This window comes from Zootermopsis nevadensis, unplaced genomic scaffold (assembly GCF_977971745.1).
Source record: "Zootermopsis nevadensis isolate Lab colony 2312 unplaced genomic scaffold, Znev_1.0 Znev_ptg000010l, whole genome shotgun sequence".
Classification (NCBI taxonomy): Eukaryota; Metazoa; Arthropoda; class Insecta; order Blattodea; family Termopsidae; genus Zootermopsis; species Zootermopsis nevadensis.
The window spans coordinates 18,283,782-18,307,860 of NW_028259142.1; the positions used below are offsets into that span (position 1 = coordinate 18,283,782).

Here is a 24,079-nt window from a genome sequence, read left to right on the forward strand (position 1 = left end):
ATTACCGCGGTCTCTGCAGGCAGAGCGTCACTACAGCGTCGTTACAGTGGCAGCAGCAACAGGTAGCCATGAGTGCCTCCGGCAAGGGACTTCTGGGCTTGTGGTTGTATCGCACTGGAGAGGAGTGGGCACTGAAAGACGGGTCACGACGCTCAGCGCCCCCCCAGGTGCGTATACGGGCTTCGGACTTGCCCAACGGACATGAATTTAAGATGTTCCTGTCTCGTACGATTCAAAATATAATTTTGTTGTGGACGTGTTTATAAGAATTCTATGCTCGGCGCGTCGGAACATATATTTTAAAATGTACCTTACCGAAAGGCATAGCGTAACACAAATATATTATTTTCGTCCGTTTCAGTATTTGACGTTATTACCTCGTAATCAGTTCGTTATACAAACAAAATGTGAATACTTAAAATGTTCGTTTTAAAAAATAAATTATTGTCACGAACGTGTTTCGGTTTAGTCAGTATTTTAGGAAATATCTGAAAATTTGTTTGGGATTTTGTGTGAAGTGATGGTATTACGTGCATTTGTTTAAATTGAATCAAATTATATTTTATTAATAAATTATTATATAAGTTCGAACATTGATTGAGGGTGTTTGAGAACAAAGATGAAGTTGAAGTAACAAGAGACAAAGGGGAGAAATTTGTTAATGAGGAGCATAGTTTAAAATCTCTACCTGTCGTTGTTAGGGTAACTAAATCAAGAAGGATTAAATGGGCTAAGTTATAGCACACGTAGAGAAAGAAGGAATTAACATAACAATTCAGTTGGAAGTACCCGGTCGAAGAAACCTCTTGTCAGATCAAGGAATAGATAATACTGTGATATTAGATCTTACAGAAATATAAATTTAAGGTGTAGTGTCCTTGCAGGATCCGATGGTGGGCTTTTATGAACACCCTGACAGACCTCTTGGTTACGTGAAAGCAGTTAGTGTTTCGACCAGTCAAGCAAATATAAACTCGTCAAGGAAGACCTGTGACCGATAGCGTGGTGTAGTCGAACTCGCTAATTCACTGGCTGACTGAAGGACGGATTTTCCCGACATAGCGAGGCTAAAAGTCATCATGTGTTATGTTCCTTATTCAGTGAATGAAGTATCTAAATTCAGTATTGACATCACAGCGGTAGGCTGCCTGGATTTGCCTGTTACAGCTTATCTTTGTCCGGCCACGTTCCAACTACTAAATAGGATAATTTCACAAGCAAAATCAATAGCTAACGAAATACGTAGCTAATATACTTTCTTTAACAACAGAAATAAAACAAACGGATGTCAATTATCGCTTCGATGGCTTTACAAATATATTATTACAAAACTATTTACAGAAACAGACACGATGTGTCCTTGTATATTGTCCGCCCAACGTATACATATTCACCATGTCGAAAAATGCTTCAAAATATGAGTTGTAACTTAAATTTTAACTAAATCCATATTTTATGTTTGTGTACAGATGATTCGTACTGCGATACTTCTTAGAATACCTTTATTTTCGATGTTAACTTTATGCAAAATATAATTTTTATTTTACCGGTACATGTAAAAATCGCTGAAGAACTTCGAACGTACCAGTTTCGAGTAATCGAAATGTGTTCGGTAGTTTGGATGTTAGAACACGCAGATGGTTAGATGGTTGGATGGTCAGACAGGATTAGTTTGATGCGCCTCGTGCAGAGAACACACAAATACGTCTTATAGTTAAAAACAGTTGTACATCACACAAAATATAACTTTCCTCGAAATCAGCATTCTTTTACTGTAACATTCTCGATGTGGCGAAATTACCGTCTCCTTAGTATAAGGCGTCCCACTTAACGTGGAACCTGCCATGACAGCATGCCGCAGCAACAGCGAGCGAACTGCCGGAAAATGGGCCAGTCTCAACGCAGTACATTGCCGTCGCATGCTGGTTCCGAGTTACGTGGGACTCTCTGTATATAGCCTGTGATGGAAGAGTTGTGCTAATGTTACTGTGTTTCTCGATACAGGCTGAAGGGCACGCTTCTGGTTCTGTGAAACCTCGTGAGTTTTCTGATGACAGCAAGGATCCCCACAACTCCGTGGTGTTCTCCCTCAAGAACCAGGTCGGCGGGCTGGCACGCGCTCTTCAGGTTTTCCAGGTAAGGCAAATTGTCATTTACTGCATTACACTTATATGCATATTAATGATGGCTAATTAGTCTTAACGTTATTAATAATAATTCCAGATTTTGCTGTGTCAAACACTGCTCAGAGAAATTAAGTTTAATGAGAAAAAGTATGAATTATTTTTAGTTTTGATGACTCTAGTACGCACACTACACATTTGTTACTCCTGCAAGTGGGTTCGAGAAGTTCGGAGTGATCAATCCCAGATTGAACTTCTTTTGTGATTTGATATCCCATGAACGTTGGCCAGAGGTTATGGTACCGTTATCCGTAGGACTTGGGAGTGAATGTGCTTCATATCGAGTCGAGACGCTCCAACCGACGGCAGTCCGAGTTCGAGATCCTGGTGGACGTACAGTGCGACAACAAGCGGATGGAACAGCTGGTGAGTCTGCTGCGTCGCGAGGTGTCGGCCATCAACCTGGCTCAGTACGAGGACGGCGCCGATCTGCCGCCTCTGCCACCAACGCCGCTCTCGGCTGCCGCAAGTTTCGGTGAGTTCGAGCTGAGCCCCAGTTAGCCCTTGCCCATTCCCCATAAAGGCGTCTCATTTAGAAGCACCGAACATCTAATCTGGTCTGCTATGAAGTGCTGGAAGAAATATAAGTGAAACAAGCGAATGTCGTCACCTCTTAGAAGTTAAAGCAACAACTGTCAGGGGATTTTTGGTAACAGAAGTCGTAACTCTGTGAAAATATGCGGAAGTGGTATACGAATCTTATAAAATTGTAATTTTTCACTACATCATTAGGTGGAAGTGAGCAGTTAGATTCATTCACCCGCCATTTATTCATCGGATAAGAGGTTGTTAGACTCCAGGTTTCTTGTGGTCTCATTGGTAAAGAGAAAATTTCGGAAGTTTCTACTGGAAATCGAATTCTGGGGGCCTCCAGCTGGCATCCCATTATGTTATGTAATTTAACTGGGAATTATAATCGTGTTTATCTTACCCGAAAGTGTTATTAATGCAGGGGTCAGACTAGGATCAAAGCTGCGAGGAAGCTGGAGGGACCAGTGCCTGCACCCAAAGTCACGGGAGAACGCGAAATCTCCGTTGAGATTGTGTATTTTCTAGGACCCGTATTCAGATTAGGTGTTTGAAAGAAGCGCCTTCAGCCAGAATGTATTTGTTTGTCTTCGGATTTCGACGATATGCCGTAGTTCTGTACGTACGTTTGCGACACATTAGACCTGTTTATTGGAGTTCTGGTATTTATAGTCAAACCCGGAACTTGTTTCCTTCTCTTCAGATTTCGGTGAGATGCCGTGGTTTCCGCGCAAGATTTCTGATCTGGACAACGCCCAGCGTGTCCTCATGTACGGCTCTGAGCTGGACGCTGAACACCCGGTGAGTGCAATTGCCCCCATCAGCATGCACGAGAACGTTTATTGTAGAGGATGGAGTTTCAAAGGGCGATGGGCTTGTACAGGATGTTGCATGTCATATTTAGAATTCTGTGAGGCAAGGAAATGCTTTATTACCACTGTGTCTCAATTTGCCTTTCGAAAGTAATTAGGAAGGTCAGTGCTAATGACATCAGTCAATGGAGCGAAAACATAAATACCTTAAAGCAGGAACGATCAGTTTGGCGTTACTACGGAGGCTGATCTAGAATTAAACGTAGGAAAAAATTAAGTAGGCCTATAGTATATTTTCATGTCTCGTGGCCAGAATGCAGGACGAAATCATGAAACAAAGTCAACTGAAAACTTCTTTGAAACATAGCAGTTAAAATATTTGGGAACGACAATAAAAATTATAATTAGCCTCGGGGAAGTTCTTGCGTCTGTTCATTTTATATATATATATATATATATTTTTTTTTTTTTTTTTTTTTTTTTTTTTTTTTGTATTTCCGTCTCTTGTCTAAAGACGTAAAAATCTGAGTTTGATCTACAAAATAATAAGTTCAAAGAATAGGCTTTGATGTTCCTTTCCGAAGCCGGGTTTCTGCAACGCTGCGCCGCTGAACGTCCGTTGTCTGTGCGGCGTACTACTTACCAAATCTTGTATTTGTTGTGTTTCTAGGGCTTCAAGGACCCGGTGTATCGCAAGAGACGCGAACAATTTTCAGACATCGCTAATTCATATAAATAGTAAGTTGACTGTTCATAATAAGTTCATATTACAACGAAAATTTGTTTATCGTCATCATTATGGAAGCACAAACACCTCTGAAACGTCTGTATACTTCTACCAGGCTATATGCCTTAACATACCAGAAGAGAAGATTTGAGATTCTCACGGCGGAGAGGTTGTCGTAGAAATTTACCAACGTTTCATCAGGGCGATGAGTGGCTCGTCGCCCTGATGATGGAGGCAACAAGGACCTCTGAAACGTTGGTAAACTTCTACCAGACGACATGGCTGTACAACCCAGAAGACAGCCATCTTCGTATCAGAGTTTTAATGTAAATCTGTTTCAAATGCCGTGTAAATGTGTCCAGTCAGCGCAGTTTGTTATGTGGACGGACAGAAGATGAAACTCGGAAAGATACAGTGGTAGATGGATCTGTCTCAGTATTGTGCCCAGTGGCGGGCTGTGACATTATCGCCGTTGAACTTTCTGGTTCTATTTTCTGTTATCAGTCAGATACTCCGAGAATTAAAAATGATAAATATATGATATTTTCCAGTGGTATCAGTTCAAACCAAATTTAATTAAAATTGGTCAGTGTGTTCGAAAGTTATTTGACGTAACACACACGCATATGCAGATGAAAGCGAAGACCTACAGACATTATGAACCTTCTTTCCTTAAAAAATATTTAAAAGGAGCTAAAAGTTAGGAAACAAGACGTTACATTTAGCCGGGCTGTTTGGAGTTATTCAACAAGCCCTTCAACTTCGAAAATTTAGTGCAGTGTGTTCTGTATCTGTAATTCCCAGCAAGACGGGAAACGAGAGCATCAGGTATATTGTGATCTGATTGAGGAGTGCGCCCCATCTAACGTCAGGGATGTCCCTCGTCCTCGAGTGTCACTCTTCTTGTAATTTCGCTTACTTTGAAAAGTGCATACCAATACGTACTTGCGTTTCACAAATACTTCGTTGCTAATGACTGCAAAATTAAGTAATCTCCATGAAGATAATCCACATACCAGATAACGGTATAATTATTTTTTACGATGAACCGAACTAACTCTTTGGAGCAGAGTCCTTCTTGAGAACTGAACTAGTCAAGTATCACCTCTTATTTCGCGGAACCCGTGCCAGACGAATCCAGTCCACAACCTATATCCCTATTTCTCCAAGTTCCATTTTAATACTACTTTTAAATCTACGACTAGGTCTTCTGAGTGGTTAACCAAAATTTTGTACGCATTTTTCATTTTCTCCCTCCTTTATTTCATAATTTTAATAATATTTGGTGAACAATGCAAATTATGGAGCTCCTCATTATACATTTCTCTTCGCTCCCCTCTCACTTCATGCCTCTTAATTCCATTTCTTTTCCTCAGCATCCTTTTTTCAGTGTGTGTTCTTCCCGAAACGTGAAAGACCAAGTTTTACGTCCATATTAAGATGAGCCGGTGTTTTATAAAACTATTTCGATTTGAACGGGGGGGGGGGGGGGGGGTTATACGCCTGCCGGACCGACATGAATCAGAACTAAACATGCTCTAAAAATGTTAGAGTAAACCACCAATATAAAGTATAATTAAAATCGGTCGAGGCGTTTCGGAAATGAAACATGCGGATGGGATGCAGTTTATGCAAAGAACACGTAAAATGTATGAATGTTTAATGTTTTGGATTCCAGTTTATTGTCAGTTTCTGCTCTGAATAGAGAATCTTTATGCTATGCACTTATTCTATAAAATGTTTATGTATGTGCCTGATATCTCTTTTTTGTTGTTTTTTTATGACTCTGAGTCAACTATATATGTTGTTTGAAACTGGGTGAGATACGGTGGGCTGACTTTTCGGCACGTTTCATCAAAAGTTTTCGAAAATTCCGTCTTTCGTCAACTGCGCGAATCCTCTTCCGTTTAAATACAGCGCGAGCAATCTTGAACCTTCGTGTTCTGTCTGTGTGATACGGATGGACATCCCTAACCTAATCTTTCACAGCTCCAGTCCTCTCGGTTTAAGCGAAACTTCTTGATAATTGAATTTGCTATTGAAGTGACTGGACCAATTCATTCATCGGATTCAGTTAGCTTAGCGTGTGATTGTTCCCTTTCTGTGTGCAGCGGGCAGCCTATCCCCAAGGTGCAATACACATCAGAAGAAATCAGGACATGGTGAGTGGAAAATTTTGTTTCTATTCATGTGAGTTATTCTTGTGTACGAACGTGTACTAATCATAGTTAACATTTAGACTCAAGTACATTTGTTATTCTGACTGTTAACGTGTTATATAACTCTGTAGTGTTGGGCTTTCTTTGGAAAACTGATGGTCATTCGGTCAAAAAATGTCCAGTTTCTATAGAACCTGAAGGTTCATTTCCGTATTCACAAAATCACACCTTTGAACCTTATTCTATACCAGTATAATTAAGTCCACACTTCATATTATGTTTCTCGTGTAACGCGAAAATGGACTCCAACTGAAAGTTAGAATTAAGTTTAACTTTTTTACGCTGAGGGTTTGTTAGCCCTGTCCTCAACCCCAAGCTGGAGGACCACCACTCCCCCCCCCCCCCCCCCCCCCCGTGCTTACATTTGTAGCTGCATTCCTGCATCAGCTTTGCCATGGTGAAAAGGGACACGCTTAATACGAGTCAAAACAAAAGGATTTTTTAAAACTAAACTTAACTAGCCTAAGATATTTTAATATTTTAAATGTTAATTATTGTAATATTTTAATATTTAATAAGAATTTATTGTGATTAGACGGACAAGATTTAATATATACTTAACTAGCCTAACCAAAATTTTGCTATGATAGAATATTTACACCGCATTAGATAAAGCGTATGACGATGAAGCCGTAACTCAGTTCTTCTGGGATATTTGATTTTCTACACATCGTATACAGACTTTATGGATAACGCCGTAACTTGGTCGCCAATCCACTTTCGTGAAAACGCATTTAAACGCATTGACGTGAAGTTGGAAGTGAGGTGCATTGTGTAGCACACCTCACGTTCCACAGTTTTATGTAATATTTCCCATCTTCTGGTGCCAAAGTTAAGATTTGTAGAGGTGTCTGTATTATAAAGGCGTCTTTTGCGTGAGATGTTTTCTCCGTAGACAGTAGACCCAGAGACGGGAAGAATAACAAAGTCAATCATAGCCAAGAGAAGCGATCACGAGAAACAGCATTTCGGCCGCAGAACGTGTTATTCAACAAACGAAGACAATTCGTAATATAAAAAACGTACCTACGTCTTAAAAAGTTTCTCTAGTCTCTTTGCCCCCTCAGTTCTCCTATAATAATCTTAAGACTAACGGGATATGTCTTATATATATATATTTTTTAATATATATTTTAAATCTTGTCCGTCTAATCACAATAAATTCTTATTAAATATTAAAATATTACAATAATTAACATTTTAAAATATTTAAAATATATCAAATGATGTTCTTTATCGAAATATTCGATTTACATCAGACCATCATCGAATATTTCGATAAAGAACATCATTTGATATATTTTAAATATTTTAAAATGTTAATTATTGTAATATTTTAATATTTAATAAGAATTTATTGTGATGAGACGGACAAGATTTAAAATATATATTCATTATATCACAATATGACGCAACTTTACCATCTCAGGGATATGTCTTATTTGAATAAAAAGAACTATCTGAATCCTGTACAATTTAATTTTTTTTTTCCGAAATACGAGACAGAATTGAAGAACATTTATTTTGTAGTGAATGTATCTGTATGGTAACGAATGGAAATTCCCGTTCTAAAATGCAGTTATTTTGTGGTCGAATGGACTTGGAGGCGAAAGTAGCCCGTTTGAAGTTACGATTCTGGCATTCATCTAAAGAAAATACGGAAACAACAAAAAAATGTAATGGGTAACCCGCTGGGATTCAAACTGGGTACCTCTCAAATGCAAGTATATGTTTCCGCTACACCACGTAGTACAGACACACGATTAATGTTGACTGTTGTTCTCAACGTGTCTAGGGGAACAGTATTTACGGAGCTTCATAAGCTGTACGTAGCCCATGCCTGCAAGGAGTATTTGGAGAACTGGCCTCAACTTGTCAAATATTGTGGATACAGGTGAGTGTTCGTGACGTTTTTATTTTCGTATATTCTGAATTTCTGAAATACATGGAAACTTATTGGCAAGACTGATTAGATCAAATGGTCAGCAGATGACGCTGCTTATATATTTTATCACAGCTGAAAATATTCTGTATTTAAGGACTTTCCAGTTTTTTATATTACTTTAACTTTAGACATTGTTTTTCTGCTCATACAGGGAGGATAACATTCCACAGCTTCAGGATGTTAATTTGTTCTTGAAACGTAAGTAAGTTACAGTTGCATACCAATTATAAAAAGAGGACAAATATTCTCTTTATTGTATTTACTCGTATGATGATTGTGATAACATTTCCATTATAGGATTTGAATTTATTTATAATTTTAATTATTAAAAATTATAGAGCTGGTTCAAAATTCTTTGCTTCTCTGTGTTCATAATCAGCCTGCCAGTTCGATCCAGTTCTCACTGTCACACCGTGTGCCTCCAAAATCCACTTAACACTGTCCTCCCATCTATGCCTAGGTTTCTCAAATGTTTCCTTCCCTTAAGGTTTTCTGCCCCACACATCTCATTTTCTTTAATTTGATAATCCTAATAACGTTATGAGAAAAACACACACGTGAAATTTCTTAAGAGGTCAGTTACTCCTACGCTCTCAGCTTCAGATATCTGCCTTGGCAGTTGTTCGTAAGCATCTTCATTTCCTGAATATGAGACCACGTTTTACACCCATGCAAAACAGCAGGTAGATTTAACATTGTATGGTTCAATATTCTAATGCTTAGACAGGAAGAAGGAATATAAAATATTATGAACTGAATGATAACAAATTTCCAGAATTAAATATACTGTCAATTTATCGTATATATAATTTTAATTTCTTACCACTTCTGGATCATCTGCCAAGAACGTATATGAACAGGTCCCAGTCCGAGAAAAGGATGGAAGGATCCTGTTCATATGGACCTGTCGTCAGACAGAACACTAAATAAAAAATAATAATTTAGTATAGTGATTAGGCTATGGGCCGGACGACCAGGATTCTGTTCCGAGCGGGCCATTATTTGTCACTTTGCGACAATATCGAGATTAGTCCTGAAGCCCACCCAGCCTTCTATTCAATAGGTACTGGGGTTATTTTTTAGGGGTAAATGGCTGACCTTTCATCTCCATCCAGTACTGAGGTTAAGAATATGTGGAGCTGTAACTTTGCTCCTGCATCTGCATAAGTCTGCATTGTGGTTAGACACTAGGGACAACTTTACCTTTTACTTCAGCCTTCATATGCAATCAATTGGTGCAATTAAAACAGTGCTGCTTTAATAGTTCTGTGTACAACTGAAGACATAATACTGTTGGAAGTTGATAATTTCGTTGACTGATATCTATATTTCATTTTTATTTCATCAGGAAAAACTGGTTTCCAGCTGCGTCCTGTGGCAGGCTATCTGTCTCCTAGAGACTTCCTATCAGGACTTGCTTTCAGGGTGTTCCATTGTACACAGTACATCCGCCACTCATCAGATCCATTCTACACTCCCGAACCGTAAGTATTTATTGGTCCAATTGTAATTTTTGTTCTGCTAGTAGATGGCACTTAACATCGTTCTGATAATTTCCCATTTAGTTTTCAGCATGAAGCTGGCATGGACGTTAACTGTATGTTGTGTTGCAGGGACTGCTGCCACGAATTGCTGGGACATATGCCGCTGTTGGCTAACCCAAGCTTTGCACAGTTCTCACAGGAGCTGGGGCTTGCCTCTCTAGGAGCCACTGATGAGGATGTGCAGAAGCTAGCCACAGTAAGAATTGACTAATAATTATAATTAGTAAAAGGAAAACTACAGTGTTTCTATCTATTTGCCTAATTTTGTATAAGATGGATTCATAAATTTTGAGATAGCACTACTGCCATTGTTCAATTTGTTATACTGTTGGTATTGGTATCATTGTCCCTCAGTCAGGATATGTGGGACCTAAGTCATTCTGTAGGTCATTTATAGTTACAGTAGCAACTTCAGAGTCGCCCTTGATTTCACTTTAGGTAACTATCTTTCCTTTCCTTTGCTGAATAACTGTCAGTTGTTCATAAATAATCCTGTACCACCTATGCCTAGATCTCTCAGGTCATATTCTCTGATATTTCAAATCAAAATCTTGTCTACTTATCATTCACCTTATGTGCAACTGTTCTGCCTATCTTCTCCTTCTTGATATAATCCTAACAATTTTCAGAAGTTTAAGTAATGGGAGTCCCCACTGTATAATCTGCTCTATCCATCTTAGGTCCAAATACTCCCCTTAGCATTTTAAAATAGAAGAAAGAAAATCTTAAAATGAAACATCACAGGTGTGAAGAAATTACAAGAGTTTTCATCACATATTTTTCTCAGCAACTGACATTGTCTCCCACTGTTTTATTGTTTATTATTTTAAATACATCATAATGTTTTCCAATTGCAAATAGTTCAATATCATAAATGATTCTGTTGTTCCTGACCAACTTCTTTTGTTTCATAATGGATCTTTTATTTGATTTTCAGTGTCCATCTGTTGTCTTTATCATCATCTGGCATTACCTTTATTGTAATGGTATAAATATGTACTCATAACTAATGGAGTTAACTCTGGAAATGGCAGCACAAATTCATGAAATGTTAAATAAGAGCAACTTCTTTCTCAGGAAATACAAGTCAAAACATGAAGCTGATAATAAATCAGCTGTCACACTTCGGAATATTCCTACTTGATAACTGTCACTTGTAGGGTTCAGAGTGCCCTTATACACCACATGCTTGCAGTTTTCTGTTACTTTGTTTCTTGTAAAGTGATTTTAATGTTTGTAGTTGTACTTCTTCACTGTGGAGTTTGGACTGTGCAAACAAGAAGGCGAGTTACGTGTGTATGGAGCTGGATTACTGTCCTCAGTGGCCGAACTGCGACACGCCGTGACGGCTTCTGAGAAAATAAAACGGTTTGATCCTGAAGTGACTTCTCAAGAAGACTGCATCATTACAGCCTTCCAGAATGCCTACTATTATACAGACTCATTTGAAGAGGCTAAAGATAAGATGAGGTACGCAGCAATTTAGCAGTAAAACTAGTTCATTTAATTGTTATTGGATGAGACTACCTTTCTGTGGAGCTGCGTTGCTGAAAGGCCCATTGTCAGTTGCCCAGATGCAAATATGGTGCAATACTGATAAGAAAAACCAAAGGACTCAGACAAAACCTGTCCCAACACCACTTTGTCCATCAGAAATTCCACATGGACTGACCTGGGTGTGAACCTAGGCCTCTGTTATGAGGAACTAGTGACTGACTGCCTAATCTGTGGCATGGCTACAAAAATACTATTTTTTAAAAAAGTTTTCACCACTTCAAGAAATTTATGTGTATATTTTTGTTTCTGTATGGTTTAAATTTTTGGATGTATCCTTCTTATGCTCCATCTCTCATAAAAATTGCACACGTATGCAATAATAGGAAATTATTAAATTTCAAGAGGAATTTCAACTCCCTCTGTCTTAGAAATTACTGTTGACTGTGTTCTTTTCATCTGTTTCAGTTAAACATTTGCTGCACAAATTTTAAATGGCTGAAGTATGTCTGCCAGCTGGAATTATTCTGTGCAGGCATTTAAATTTTGCTGTTGTTATGTCTGACATTCATTCTTATTGGAAAAACGTCTGTATCTATGAAAGTGTTTGTAATAAAACATAATACAAACAGAATTAAACAAAAGTAATTGACGAAGAAGGTAGTGTAATCACTTTACATATAAAGGAATTCTGTATTCCAAACAAGATATGTCCTGTAATAATGTGAAATTTTACTTATGTTACTAAAGGAAGATACATCCACACATTTGATGTTATAAACTTTCAGTTGTCAAATTAACCTTTGTGTGGTGAAAACAAAAGCAAAGATCTCTTTACTGTCTCACTAACACTTTTATTCCCTTGCTCTGTCACCAAATCATTTACTATTCAACACAGTCATCTGCTAATTCTCTCACTCAGGTAATCAGTTTCTTGATCATTCAGGACTTCCATTTTCACTTTCTTGTTTCCCTGCTCCCAGACTTTCTCTCTGTCATTCACTTCCATGTTTTCTCACTCAGCAACTCTCCTTTGAACAGTGGTGTTAGAGAAATGGGAATTAAATTTTGCTAATAAAATATATGAAAATATCCAGCATAAAAAGGACTCTCTAAGTACTGTGTGTTTTAACAAGCTACATTGAATACAGATGTCTTGAATACCTTATTTGTTATATTAAATCGAAGAATTGTTATAACTGTCATCAAATCCTATATTATAATTGTCAATTTTAATATATTTTTTGCATCACTCTTATAAATTGCAGGGCGTATGCTGGCCGCATCCAACGTCCGTTTGGAGTTCGTTACAACCCATATACACAGAGCATAGAGGTACTCAGCAATTCCCAGAAGATTGCAGCTCTTGTATCAGAACTACGTGGTGATTTGTGTATTGTAAGCAACGCTTTACGTAAGATTCATGATCATGATGAAACTGTTGATGTGGAAGGGATTACCAGTCTGTTGCATTCTGGCATTCAGCTCGAGGAGGATATCATAGGAACTGAGAAACATTGAATGTAGCCCCCTCAGACCAAATAATTGCCAATTCACATTGCTTCATTGAGATTAGTATCAAGCTCACTATGTTTACTCAAACCTAAGACGTACACTTGATTTATAACATGTCATGAGGAACAATAAAAGCTATGAATTTGAGGTGCCCTCCATTTTATAACTTAAATCTGCTGAAAAATAATACATTGTAATGGAACTGAATCTGTGGAAATTTTACTAGACTTTTAGAGATATAATTTGGAATTGGAAAATACCAGAAAAGTTACATAACATAAAAATATTACTTGCCTGTACTGACATCAAAGAAAAACTAGGATCTGAGCTAAATAAAATGTAAAAAATTAAAGAAGTTGTGGAGATGAAAGTTCTACAGGGTACCAAGAAAGTAACATTAAGGGGCAAAACTCAAATGCAGGTCATCAGGCACACTAAATTATGATCACATTATTATGGACATAGGTTGCACATACATTACAGTAAGATTCTTATGAGTATGTCATAAATTAATGTCAAACACTAGATATTCCGCCAAATGTCACAATCAGAGTTTTAGAACTCCTGCTTTGTATCCACAAAGTTCTATATTCAAATCTTGGTCCATAGACCAGCTATTTCTGACTGAGGGGTTTTGTTGTTTTCGTTAGTCCCTCCTGGTAAGTTCTGGGACAATACCTTAAATTTGGCCCATTACCACTTTCTTCCATATCCTTTCCAATTCATTCTTCACTAATAAACACATCATTATATGCTGTATAATTGTATCTATTGATGGTGAAGTAAAATAAATCTTAAATAAACAAAATCCATACATTCCTGTACATCAATATTTCATGCACATTCTTATTTTAAGCATGTGCACTGAATTTTCAAGTATCCTTACTTCCCAGTCAGCTCAAGATAACTTTTTTATGAACAGGATGCATTATTTCCCAGCAGTGGTTGTTGGCTCCACTCACTCGACTCCACCACACACTTCTCTTACGCCCGATTCACAGCTCTGTTCTTTCCACACTCATTGCTTATCGCTTGCCACCAATGTCTGCAACAGCATATCGCTTGCAACTCACTTCTACATCCGACTCACACCTCAGCTCTTTCCACACTCTCTCCTCAACACACTCTTCAAAGGCGCTTGTCAATCGGCATTTAAACAAATGCAACAATGTCTATAAACACACAACAATGCCAAACGCAACTTTAGCTATAAACAAATACAACAATGTCAATAAACAGACACAATTATAAACGAATACAACAATGCCAAACGCAACAATGTCTATAAACAAACAACAATTATAAACTAATGCTCTCACGGCTACACGTCACAGTATCATTGGATCCTCTTTTAAATTCCTGGCGTGTTTCGAACCATCTACCGTCAGTAGATGTAACTTATTACAATAGTTGAGAAATATCTCACGAGATGGCTACTACTGTTCGTCTACTGACATAGGTGTTGCTACTACGTCACGAAGGCCGTATGACGTCTTGTATTGTCATTGGCTCAGTTATTCCTGGTGGCAAGGTGCTGTACCAGGGTTCGACCGAGTGTTGTCGCTTGCCTACTTCGATTCGTCCTCTCTGTGTCTGCAGCAGTCGAACGGCAGGGTTGTTGCTGTGAGTTCCTCCAACAAATTTAAATTTTTTTCGACCACTTAAGGAAGTGACCAATAGCCAACATGTCGCTAGGGGATCCAGTGGCTTTTATGAAAGATTTCGTCGCCGGAGGAGTAGCAGCGGCAATCTCAAAAACCGCCGTTGCGCCTATAGAACGCGTAAAACTGCTGCTGCAGGTCCAGCACATCTCCAAGCAGATCACAGAGGATCAGCGATATAAGGGTGAGTACGTGGTCAGTTTATTTTATTAATTTCTGGTATGTAGGGAAACTCTCCCACTTCGAATTTGGTATTGTACAGGCTCCATTCATCGGGAATACGTGGTTGCTTATACATGGATCCCCGCCCCCCCCAAAAAGTAGTGATTGTGTTTCTTTGGACCGGATGTAGTGATAATATAAACGCAGTGCGCTTTTTATTGCATTTTTTGCAGTATGAATAGTAATGACCTACTTTCCTGCAATGGACCGTTGAATCGATTGTAATCATAACCGGCGAAAACTGGTACTAATAACGAAGTAGTATGTATTTCATGTTACGAAATTATGGATTTTTAGAGCCAAGGTTCGTAAAGTTGATACGATGAGAGAAATTTAAGTAACGCGTGATTTGGCGAAACTTCGATAAGCTTGGTAACGTCCATTTTGTTGACACGAGGCGAATTTCCCATGCACAGCACAAACCATGCCCTTGGGTATTGTAGACACTAATTTAATTTGTCATGTGACGTTGAACGTCGTAAATGCAGTGTCTGATTATCTTATCTCGAAGTGTGAAAACTCGTGATGGGTACACCAGCTGTCTGTAAAGCCAAGTTTCGATAGGGCAAAGCCGCTCATGCAAGAATGTTCAGTGACTGATGCCATTCGTGTAGTTTTCCATATTCGTATCTCTGCCGTTGTTAAGGGTGTAATCTGTTCAGAATTAGTAGTTATGTGGAGAGTAATGTAACGAATAGTATAAACCAGAACGTTCTGTTTGCATTTTTTTACCGCCGTTATGAGAGTTAAAATCGTTTTATCGCAAGGTGGCAAGTCTGCGCACCATCGACATCCATCTTGGGTTGCCATATGTATCTTGCGTAACAACTGCTTTGCGCGCAAGATTGTGATATGTACTTAGGCCTTCAGCATTATAAAGTCGCGGTTGTAAGTATTTTACCCAAAAGATATCTCTCTCTAATCGTATTGTTCATGACAGCTTCGTGACCCCACATTCGTTGCTTTAGAATTATTTTATCGCAAGGTAAATTCATTTTATTATTTTCTAAATATTCTAATTCTGTGATTCCCAACAATCAAATTCGATAGTTTTCATTCAGTTGATAGCTCGACTAGAATAATTTATTTTGTAAATATTCTAATCGATGGTTTCGAACAATAAAAGTTGCCAGTTTTTATTCAGTTTTGCTCCTCCCTAACATTTACAGATAACTACTTTCTATTCGTATATTCGGCTCGGTCAATTTAAGTGTACCAGAGTTGTTTGATTAGTAGGGATGTGTGATCGAAGTGTAAATTCGGCACGTAGATTCGGATCAACCAGTTTTTTTGTTTTTGACGTAAATACGTCTATACGGAAGGGTCATTCGACAAAAATGTGTAACAATGGTCAGCTTGCGTGAATTTTTGTTACCTAGGAAACGTCATCTGTTTATTCGGCATTGTTGTGTTATATTACTGCCGTCAACAATCCTCTTAACAAGATGGATGACATTGAAGATAACATTACATTTCATTACTTTACATTACATTACAGAGACGTAAATATAAATTAAATAGAGAGACGTATTTACGTCAAATTCTCCGGAACCGTGGTTCCACTGTCACTTTTTTTTTTTTAGAATGTTAGATGAATGAATGAGCACTTCGTATTCAAGGAGTCCCTATTCGATTCTCTGGACGGCCAAGATGATTTGTCGCGAGTTCAAATCAGTGTACAAAAAGCCACTACCGCTTCCCTTATGTGTATAAGTTGTTGGTGCCAATCTACGCACTTGTGAAAGTGCTGTTTATAACTGGATGTAGGTGAATATTGGTGTTGAAGTTAACAACCGCAATTGTTCTCGTCCGTGCAAGTTAATTGTGCGTAGTCGACCCATTACACCTTTCGTAAGCATGACGTCGTTTCATAACAAACGAATAACACATGTTGGTATGGTTTCCAGTCATTCGAAATCATTGACGTAGCTTTAGACTGAACTTTATAGCAGGTATTTTATAACATCGCATGCTGAACCTTACCCCTTGATAGTCGTGCTATTTGTGTAGTGGCACGATACCTACTTGAAATATTACGTAAGTGACTCCTACTTCGCAAGGACATGTAAATAGAGCTAGTGACATACAAATGCGAGCGCCAATGTTTTAGGAAAACGGTTTCAGTATTAAGTGCTGAAAATGTGTGGCGTTTATGTATGTAACTCAAGAGTGCCACCAAAATACTGCTACCAGTTGCTTATGCCGTTTGACGTAATTTGTTTTGTTTACTGACATGTCAGTTTCGCGACGAAAGTTGAAATATTCTCTTCGTACGTGTACGCGATTTTTAACTTGTCCACCAAATCTAAACGGTTTTAAAATCGGTAGTGTATTCGTTTCTTTTAATTCACTTTTTTCGCATTAGGTCTAGCAAACGCAGAACACGAATTATGTGACGATTTTGATATTGCGTGTCATGGGGGGGAGGGGGGGCTAGAGATTGAATAAATGATAGTCGTTTCCCCTGACATCCTTAGATTCTCGAGTCGGTTGATAAGAACACAATTCAAGATTGTAAGATGGTAAGGGCTGATGCGTGAAGGTTATTGGACCGATTTTATTATAAATATTTTAAGCATACATATGAAACATCCTTACCTTGATAGTTAATAGATTTCCATTCTGTAGACGGGCCATGAGTTTGTCTACGTACTTCACTTACTATACATGCAGCGAGTTCACGGAAAAAGTGGAACGTGTCTGTCGCTTCCCGTCACCCGGCCGGCATTGTATTACACACCGCCAAGTGCCACAAGGTTTCCCCCCAATAGGATACAGTATCTATCCATGAAAATTAAATCATCTCACCTTTTTACTGCTTGAAACTTTGAACGCACTGTACAGTGTCTCATCTCTCGGCATTTTAACTTTAAGCTAGCCATTTGCAGCATGCCAGCAAGTGAAATTGTAGTTACAGCTGAGTGGCTTTGTGTAGGAGTGGTTAAAACAATATGGCGTCTAACCTCCACAAAACCTTGCAGTGCCAATAAAACCTACATTCTCTGTTTCCCGGAGATGTTACGTAATGGATTATTACTGTTAGTTGACCTAAATCTTTGTGTAGATTGAAGCGAACGAGTTTCAAAAAACTACAGCCTATAAAAGCTAATTGAATAAAAATTTACTTGGATATTATCCATCGTCTAGTAATAAAACGTAAAACGACGTTTCGGAGATGGGGCTCTATCTCCGTCTTCAGGTTCCTACTCAGTTGGGCCCACTAGGTAGAGCTAATCCCTATCTCTATCTAGTGGGCCCAACTGAGTAGGAACCTGAAGACGGAGATAGAGCCCCATCTCCGAAACGTCGTTTTACGTTTTATTACTAGACGATGGATAATATCCAAGTAAATTTTTATTCAATTGACTCTTCACCATCGTCAAGAAGTTTCAGATTCTATAAAAGCTAGTCTATACATTGGCATAGTCTGACCACCTCTACCTTCGGAAGTGACCGACACCAAACTTACGTATTCGGAGTGCGTAAGTGATCCACGTGATGGTGAACGTCCACAAGAATGCCATACTGCTGTGGAGAATGAAAGATTTATTTTTTCGTGATGTTTTCTATCTGGTTCTCGTTTTCTTTATTTCTTTAGTTGGCATCTTGCAACTGGGCCGCGGTTCACGGTAGACTACCATTTCACCAAACATGGCACATTTCATTCAGCGAGGTCATTGGCTGTTGCATTATCATTTTGTGTGTTCCGTCGTAGGTATGGTAGACTGCTTCATCCGCATCCCCAAAGAGCAAGGCTTCCTCAGCTTTTGGCGTGGTAACTTCGCCAACGTCATCAGGTACTTCCCCACGCAGGCCCTCAACTTTGCGTTCAAGGACAAGTACAAGCAAGTGTTCCTGGGCGGTGTCGACAAAAGGACACAGTTCTGGCGCTACTTCATGGGTAACCTGGCTTCTGGAGGTGCTGCTGGAGCGACGTCCCTCTGCTTTGTGTACCCCCTTGACTTCGCCCGAACAAGGTCAGTTGTGACTTGAGTGCACTTGAATGTCGGAAGTGTTTGGCCATCCACGTGGAGCAGTCTGTTCTGCTGCTAGGAAGTCGGCATGAAACGGTCTTCTTGGGTGAAGTGTCTTAGGCAGAGTGCGACTGCAGACTTGTTTGTAAACACTGATTGTGTTACAGGTTGGCCGCAGACGTAGGCAAGGGTTCAACCCAGCGTGAATTCAGTGGTTTGGGTAATTGCCTTGCGAAGATTTACAAGACTGACGGACTAGTTGGTCTATACCGTGGCTTCGGCGTGTCCGTGCAGGGCATCATCATCTACCGTGCCGCTTACTTCGGCTTCTTCGACACCGCGAAGGGCATGCTGCCAGACCCCAAGAACACACCGTTCCTCATCTCCTGGGCTATCGCTCAGGTAAATGTTTCTCTCAGATTGTATGTGCCCATTGTGACTTGAGTTGTCAATTTGAATGTCGGCATTTAAACAAAGCCCAAGATGGGAGTAGGAAAGATGGGAGAGAATGTGGCCCCTAGATAGTTTGAAATCAGTTTTATTGTAGCTGAACACCGATCAGTCCTAGAGTTAAGCTTGGGACCTCTGTTATGAAGTGTGAGTGCTATGCAGTCTTGGAGCCAGTGCCAATTGTTGCCTCTTCCACTCTTGCCGTAGTTCTCACACTTTTCTCTTCTCCTTCACAGACGGTGACGACTGTCGCCGGCATCGTGTCTTACCCCTTCGATACAGTACGTAGGCGAATGATGATGCAGTCTGGTCGCTCCAAGGCCGACATCATTTACAAGAACACGCTTAATGCTTGGTCTGTCATCTACAAAGTAGAGGGCGGCGCAGCCTTCTTCAAGGGCGCTTTCTCAAATGTCCTGAGAGGTACAGGTGGTGCCCTTGTGTTGGTACTGTACGACGAGATCAAGGCGTTCCTCTTCTAGAAGAAACAGGCCTGCCAACTAGATACATTAAATTGACATGAGCCATCCGTCATCTTTCCAACAGCTTATGTGGTGGCCGCAGAATCCGTTACCACATGACGAGAAGTTAGCGTACTCGATGTCTCCTCATCAGTAACTTAAGCGTTGATCAGATGGGCAACAAGTGGATTTGAAATGTGTCATTAGAATGTGATAACCAGAGGGTTTTTAAATTCATCATTAAAAAGGAGGATTAATAAGCTAACTTAAAAATATGTGGACATGTTTAGTAGGAAGTGATTACAATTAAGCAGAAACAATAAATAATCGAAATAAAAAGACTTTGTCATCTCTGAGAAAGAGATTTATGTTAATTATTTTGTTGGGCTGCTGGCAGCATTGCCCTCTAGAGTTAAAATAAACACACCAGATCTACTGGGCCGCAACAGAATTGTATTTTCAGTCCATTAAGATCCCGTAAGTGTCGAATTCTTCTCTGGTCTGTCACCTTCCCGCTGTCGCAGAAACCCTTCCCAGGATAGGAAATGCAAATCCTCTGTGTTAAGTGCCATTGTTGGTACACATGGCTGTCATCAAATGTAACTTAGTGAATAAAGTGGGAAAGTACGTGTATACCGAGACTTGCACCCTTTCCTTCAAGTTTACCGTGTTCTCTTCCCGATCTGTTTCCGCGTCGGACGTAGGTCCTCGTGGTGTTGCTTGTATCCAGATTGATGCAGTTGGTGATATTGGCAAAAATGGTGAACAGCGTCTGTTTAGCGGCAGTCTGTTTGGTTTAAGGAAGCAGATGGCAGAAAATGACATTTCTTGGTAAGAATGAAGAAATTAAAATCAGGTTAAATTTGGGAGTTTTTGCTGCTGTGCAGTTGGGGTATTTTCCCCCCACTACCCCAAGATTTTTTTTGGATTAAAACATTTACCTGTTTTGTGTGGGTGTGAAATGTAAAGGTGGAAACATTTAGGGTGTTATAGAGCTGAGGGCTGAGAATATTTTGACCTACAAGGGTTGAAGTGGTGGGAGGCTGGAGAAAACTACGTATCGAAATGAGCTCCGTAATTTGCAATCGCCAGAAAATCAAAGAGAATGAAGTAAGCACATCGACCATGTGGGGCAGATGAAATGTGTGCGGTTTTGGTTGGAAAGTTTTAAGTGGCTTAGAAAATGATGGTCGGAACGGAACACGCGCATTTTCCGTGGCGTTGGTGACTGCGGAAGTTGAAGCCAGAGACGGAGGCACCCAAAGCAGCCTCTTCATTGACGTCTGTTACATTTATATACAGTACCGTCAAGTTACGTCACGGCACTTTGCCAGGATCGGCGTGGTTCCACGTATAGATGCAAGGTCGGGAATGCTGGCAAGCAGGTAGTAATTGAAATAGACTCAATTCCAATCTCAGTGACCTAAATCTCTAATCTGGGAGAAATGCATTTATTTTGATGCGAGTCATCTGATTTGTCGATAATCTGCACGGCGCATGTAACAAAGCACTTCGTCCGTAAGGTCTCAATTTCGGTTTGTCTGTCGAATTCGTTTACAAATGGCAAAATCCAGTATTCACTACTGACTGCTCGCATCAGAGGTGGAGAGATAAAGTAAGGGCCTGTATTTCAGTCTCACCTTTTATTATGGAGCACGTTTCGATAAATATGAAAGTGACAAACAATTTACTCTTACGTAATTGTGAGATCATTTTAGCTGATAAAAATTTCTGTAGCATGTATAAAACCTCGGAAGTTCATTTAGTAAAATTCACAAACCATGACGATTTTCCCCATTGAAGCGAGTAGGCGATGTTCACGAAGATATCGACACAGAAAGAAAGATCCATGTTTAATATCGGTCCCTGTACCCATTAGAACACATGAAAGCCTGTCGTCTGTTGTTCGTTCAGAGGTTGCGGAACGAATGGTTTTAGGATCGGTCGTCACTCACCGCGAAATCTTGCGCATGCGCGTATATCGAATTCCTAGCAGGGATTTTCTCCTGATCTCACTGCGAATTTCCGGTATTATATATCGTATGGAGGGTGTGAAGGTATACGAGCCCATGTTCTTACTGGGTTAACGCTCGGTAAGTACAGCTTTAAAAAAATATTCAAAGCTGTGTATAAAACGCGTCCTTTAATTTCTGAATAACAATATTGACATACATCGTCCCAATTTCCAAAAGATGCGAATTCAGTATTGCTTACGCATTGATATCCCAAGTCGACAAGCAGTGCAAAAGATATTACGACACAGATTATCAAGTGCAGAGTTAAAATAACGTAAATTCATATCATTGGTATTAAATGTGTTATTCTGTGTGTAAAACGTAATAAAGAGCAAACATAACCTTAGATCTGAGGGTACAGCGAAATCATGGAAAGCTTCGTCTAGCAACATCACGAGATGTGGACTCCCACACGTGTTCTCCCTCATCTTCCTACTTCGACATCACGTGTGTCGTGCGTAATCGAGTACACTCTCTTCCAGTTGTAGATTAGCTGGTGTGTAGCGACATTATTAATTCAAGGACAAGTTCACAAGGAAATGTTCATGCAGTGACATCTCTTTTGTCGTCTCTTCAATCTGCTGCTGTCGTTTTTAAAATTTTCCTGCCTCGATTTCTTTTTCCATACCAGCATTTGTTACATAATGCTCGTCTTTTGGAATATATAATGTAAATATTAATATTTTATTCGTCTGTCACGTAGTTTATTAATGTTTCCTAAAATGTTCCATCGTACGTTCTTCTATGATCGTATTACAAAAGTAGCAGACCGATGTTACGTAAGCAGCCGTCCACCAGTTTGGTTAGTTTAACCATCAACTGGTCAAGATATTTGCTGCCGTGGAAGCAGAAAGCGTATCATCTTCAGAAGAGCCCGCCAGTGAACCATAACCTCACTTTGAGGTTTCCCTACCAAAGTTTTATGTGAATTTCAGAGTAAACTTAATATCCGTTCTATATATCTGTAGTGGACAAATTAAGCTGATCAGAGCTAAAGTGGCGTAACTCAACAAAAGTGCAGAAGGAGTGGTTTATGTGTATGTTTCCAGTTTAGTCCTTGTAATAAATTAAAATACGTTTGTACCTCAGCTAATATAATTTCCTAACCGAAACACCACGTAAATTACATTTTTATGTGATATTAAGGAGATACCTGATTATATGCGACAGAAAAAAGAATGGTTTGACTTATACCATTTTAGCTCTCAGTTCATTACAGCTCTCATTACGTATATTTTCTTTGTTACTTGTGGGCCGAAATATGTTTTTCGCTCAAAGTCAATGTTTTACAAACGTAAACAGACGGAAAGAAACCCTCCGAATTGACACTTCTTCTGGTTTCGGGAAGTCAAACCGAACTCTGCGACTGTGAAATGTTTTCCTGATGTCTGAAGTGTACCGAGTGACGACAACATCCTCGGAAAAGGGTCGCTATGACATAATACATGAGCATCGTGCCAAATAACTACGCAAGACTTACTGTATTTTTATCTCGTGTTTTACATCACTCGCAGTTCATCTTCAAGTTGGCAGTTGTAAGAACACCGAAGAAGTGCCAAGCTCTTAACGTAAATCGGTTACTGGGCTATTCAATGGCGTAACGTGTAACATTCTCAGCTGTGACGTACTATGGAAATGGCAGGGCATCATTTGGATCAATCGTTTGTTATGAGCAACAGAGCCATTGGTGTCCGACAGTAAATATTTTCACAGCATTATACCCGTGAGCAACATTACTATGAGGAATTTGATTAAGCAAAGGGGCATTCTAAAGGTCCTCGGGCCCCTGACAGCCCGATGTTTAGTTTATGCTGGTCCGTACTGCATGTAGCTTGCCGTAACTGAGGATAAAACAGAATTTTTTTAACTGGAACACGCAGTTTTGGAGTCTGTGGCTGCACCCCTCAGAAATCGGTATACAAATCCAGAATACTCGAGCAAATCATTTCATATGCCCTCGTGCATAATGTTTAATTCTTAAATGTTAAGTGTGGGTAATCATAAATCTATTCAATTTTAAAACCACACAGACGCAGTTCTGGATTGGACGTTCTTTTATATACGTCCTGCAAAAAAAAAGGCATAATAAATTCAGCTTTCGTAAGAATATACGGACTTTGTGTCACACTGTTCTTGAACTTTGATTAAACTCCAGTTTTTCCCATGTGAGCTGATTAATTTTCTTGTAACTTATCTGAGTGCTGTTACAGCTCGTGATTAAGTTAATGTAAGTTCAAGTTCAAAATGGAATTTTCTTAATATGTTGATCTGTTATGCATATTACAGAAGATTGTATAAATTGAAAGCTTCGTGCAATATGTATGCTGTG

The 24,079-nt window shown here is 39.4% G+C and overlaps 2 protein-coding genes and 1 long non-coding RNA gene across 3 annotated transcripts; 2 read left to right on the top strand and 1 right to left on the bottom strand.

Annotated features, from left to right (window-relative positions):
- Trhn (tryptophan hydroxylase) lies at nucleotides 1-13,775 on the top strand. Its single transcript, XM_087346684.1, has 12 exons — nucleotides 1-167; nucleotides 2,005-2,136; nucleotides 2,439-2,658; nucleotides 3,415-3,512; nucleotides 4,194-4,261; nucleotides 6,362-6,412; nucleotides 8,265-8,363; nucleotides 8,566-8,612; nucleotides 9,763-9,898; nucleotides 10,028-10,154; nucleotides 11,199-11,428; nucleotides 12,721-13,775. The coding sequence occupies exons 1-12, from the start codon at nucleotides 69-71 to the stop codon at nucleotides 12,971-12,973; spliced, it is 1,560 nt and encodes a 519-aa protein (XP_087202810.1). The 5' UTR covers nucleotides 1-68; the 3' UTR covers nucleotides 12,974-13,775.
- LOC147874273 (uncharacterized) lies at nucleotides 10,734-14,409 on the bottom strand. The gene is made up of 2 exons (XR_015534599.1): nucleotides 13,854-14,409; nucleotides 10,734-11,310 (listed from the first exon to the last, which is right to left on the bottom strand). It is a non-coding gene; the product is annotated as an uncharacterized LOC147874273 (long non-coding RNA).
- Nucleotides 14,410-14,515: 106 nt separating this feature from the next.
- On the top strand, nucleotides 14,516-20,368 carry sesB (stress-sensitive B). Its single transcript, XM_022077407.2, has 4 exons — nucleotides 14,516-14,812; nucleotides 18,566-18,827; nucleotides 18,992-19,226; nucleotides 19,511-20,368. The coding sequence occupies exons 1-4, from the start codon at nucleotides 14,653-14,655 to the stop codon at nucleotides 19,754-19,756; spliced, it is 903 nt and encodes a 300-aa protein (XP_021933099.1). The 5' UTR covers nucleotides 14,516-14,652; the 3' UTR covers nucleotides 19,757-20,368.
- Nucleotides 20,369-24,079: the final 3,711 nt, after the last annotated feature.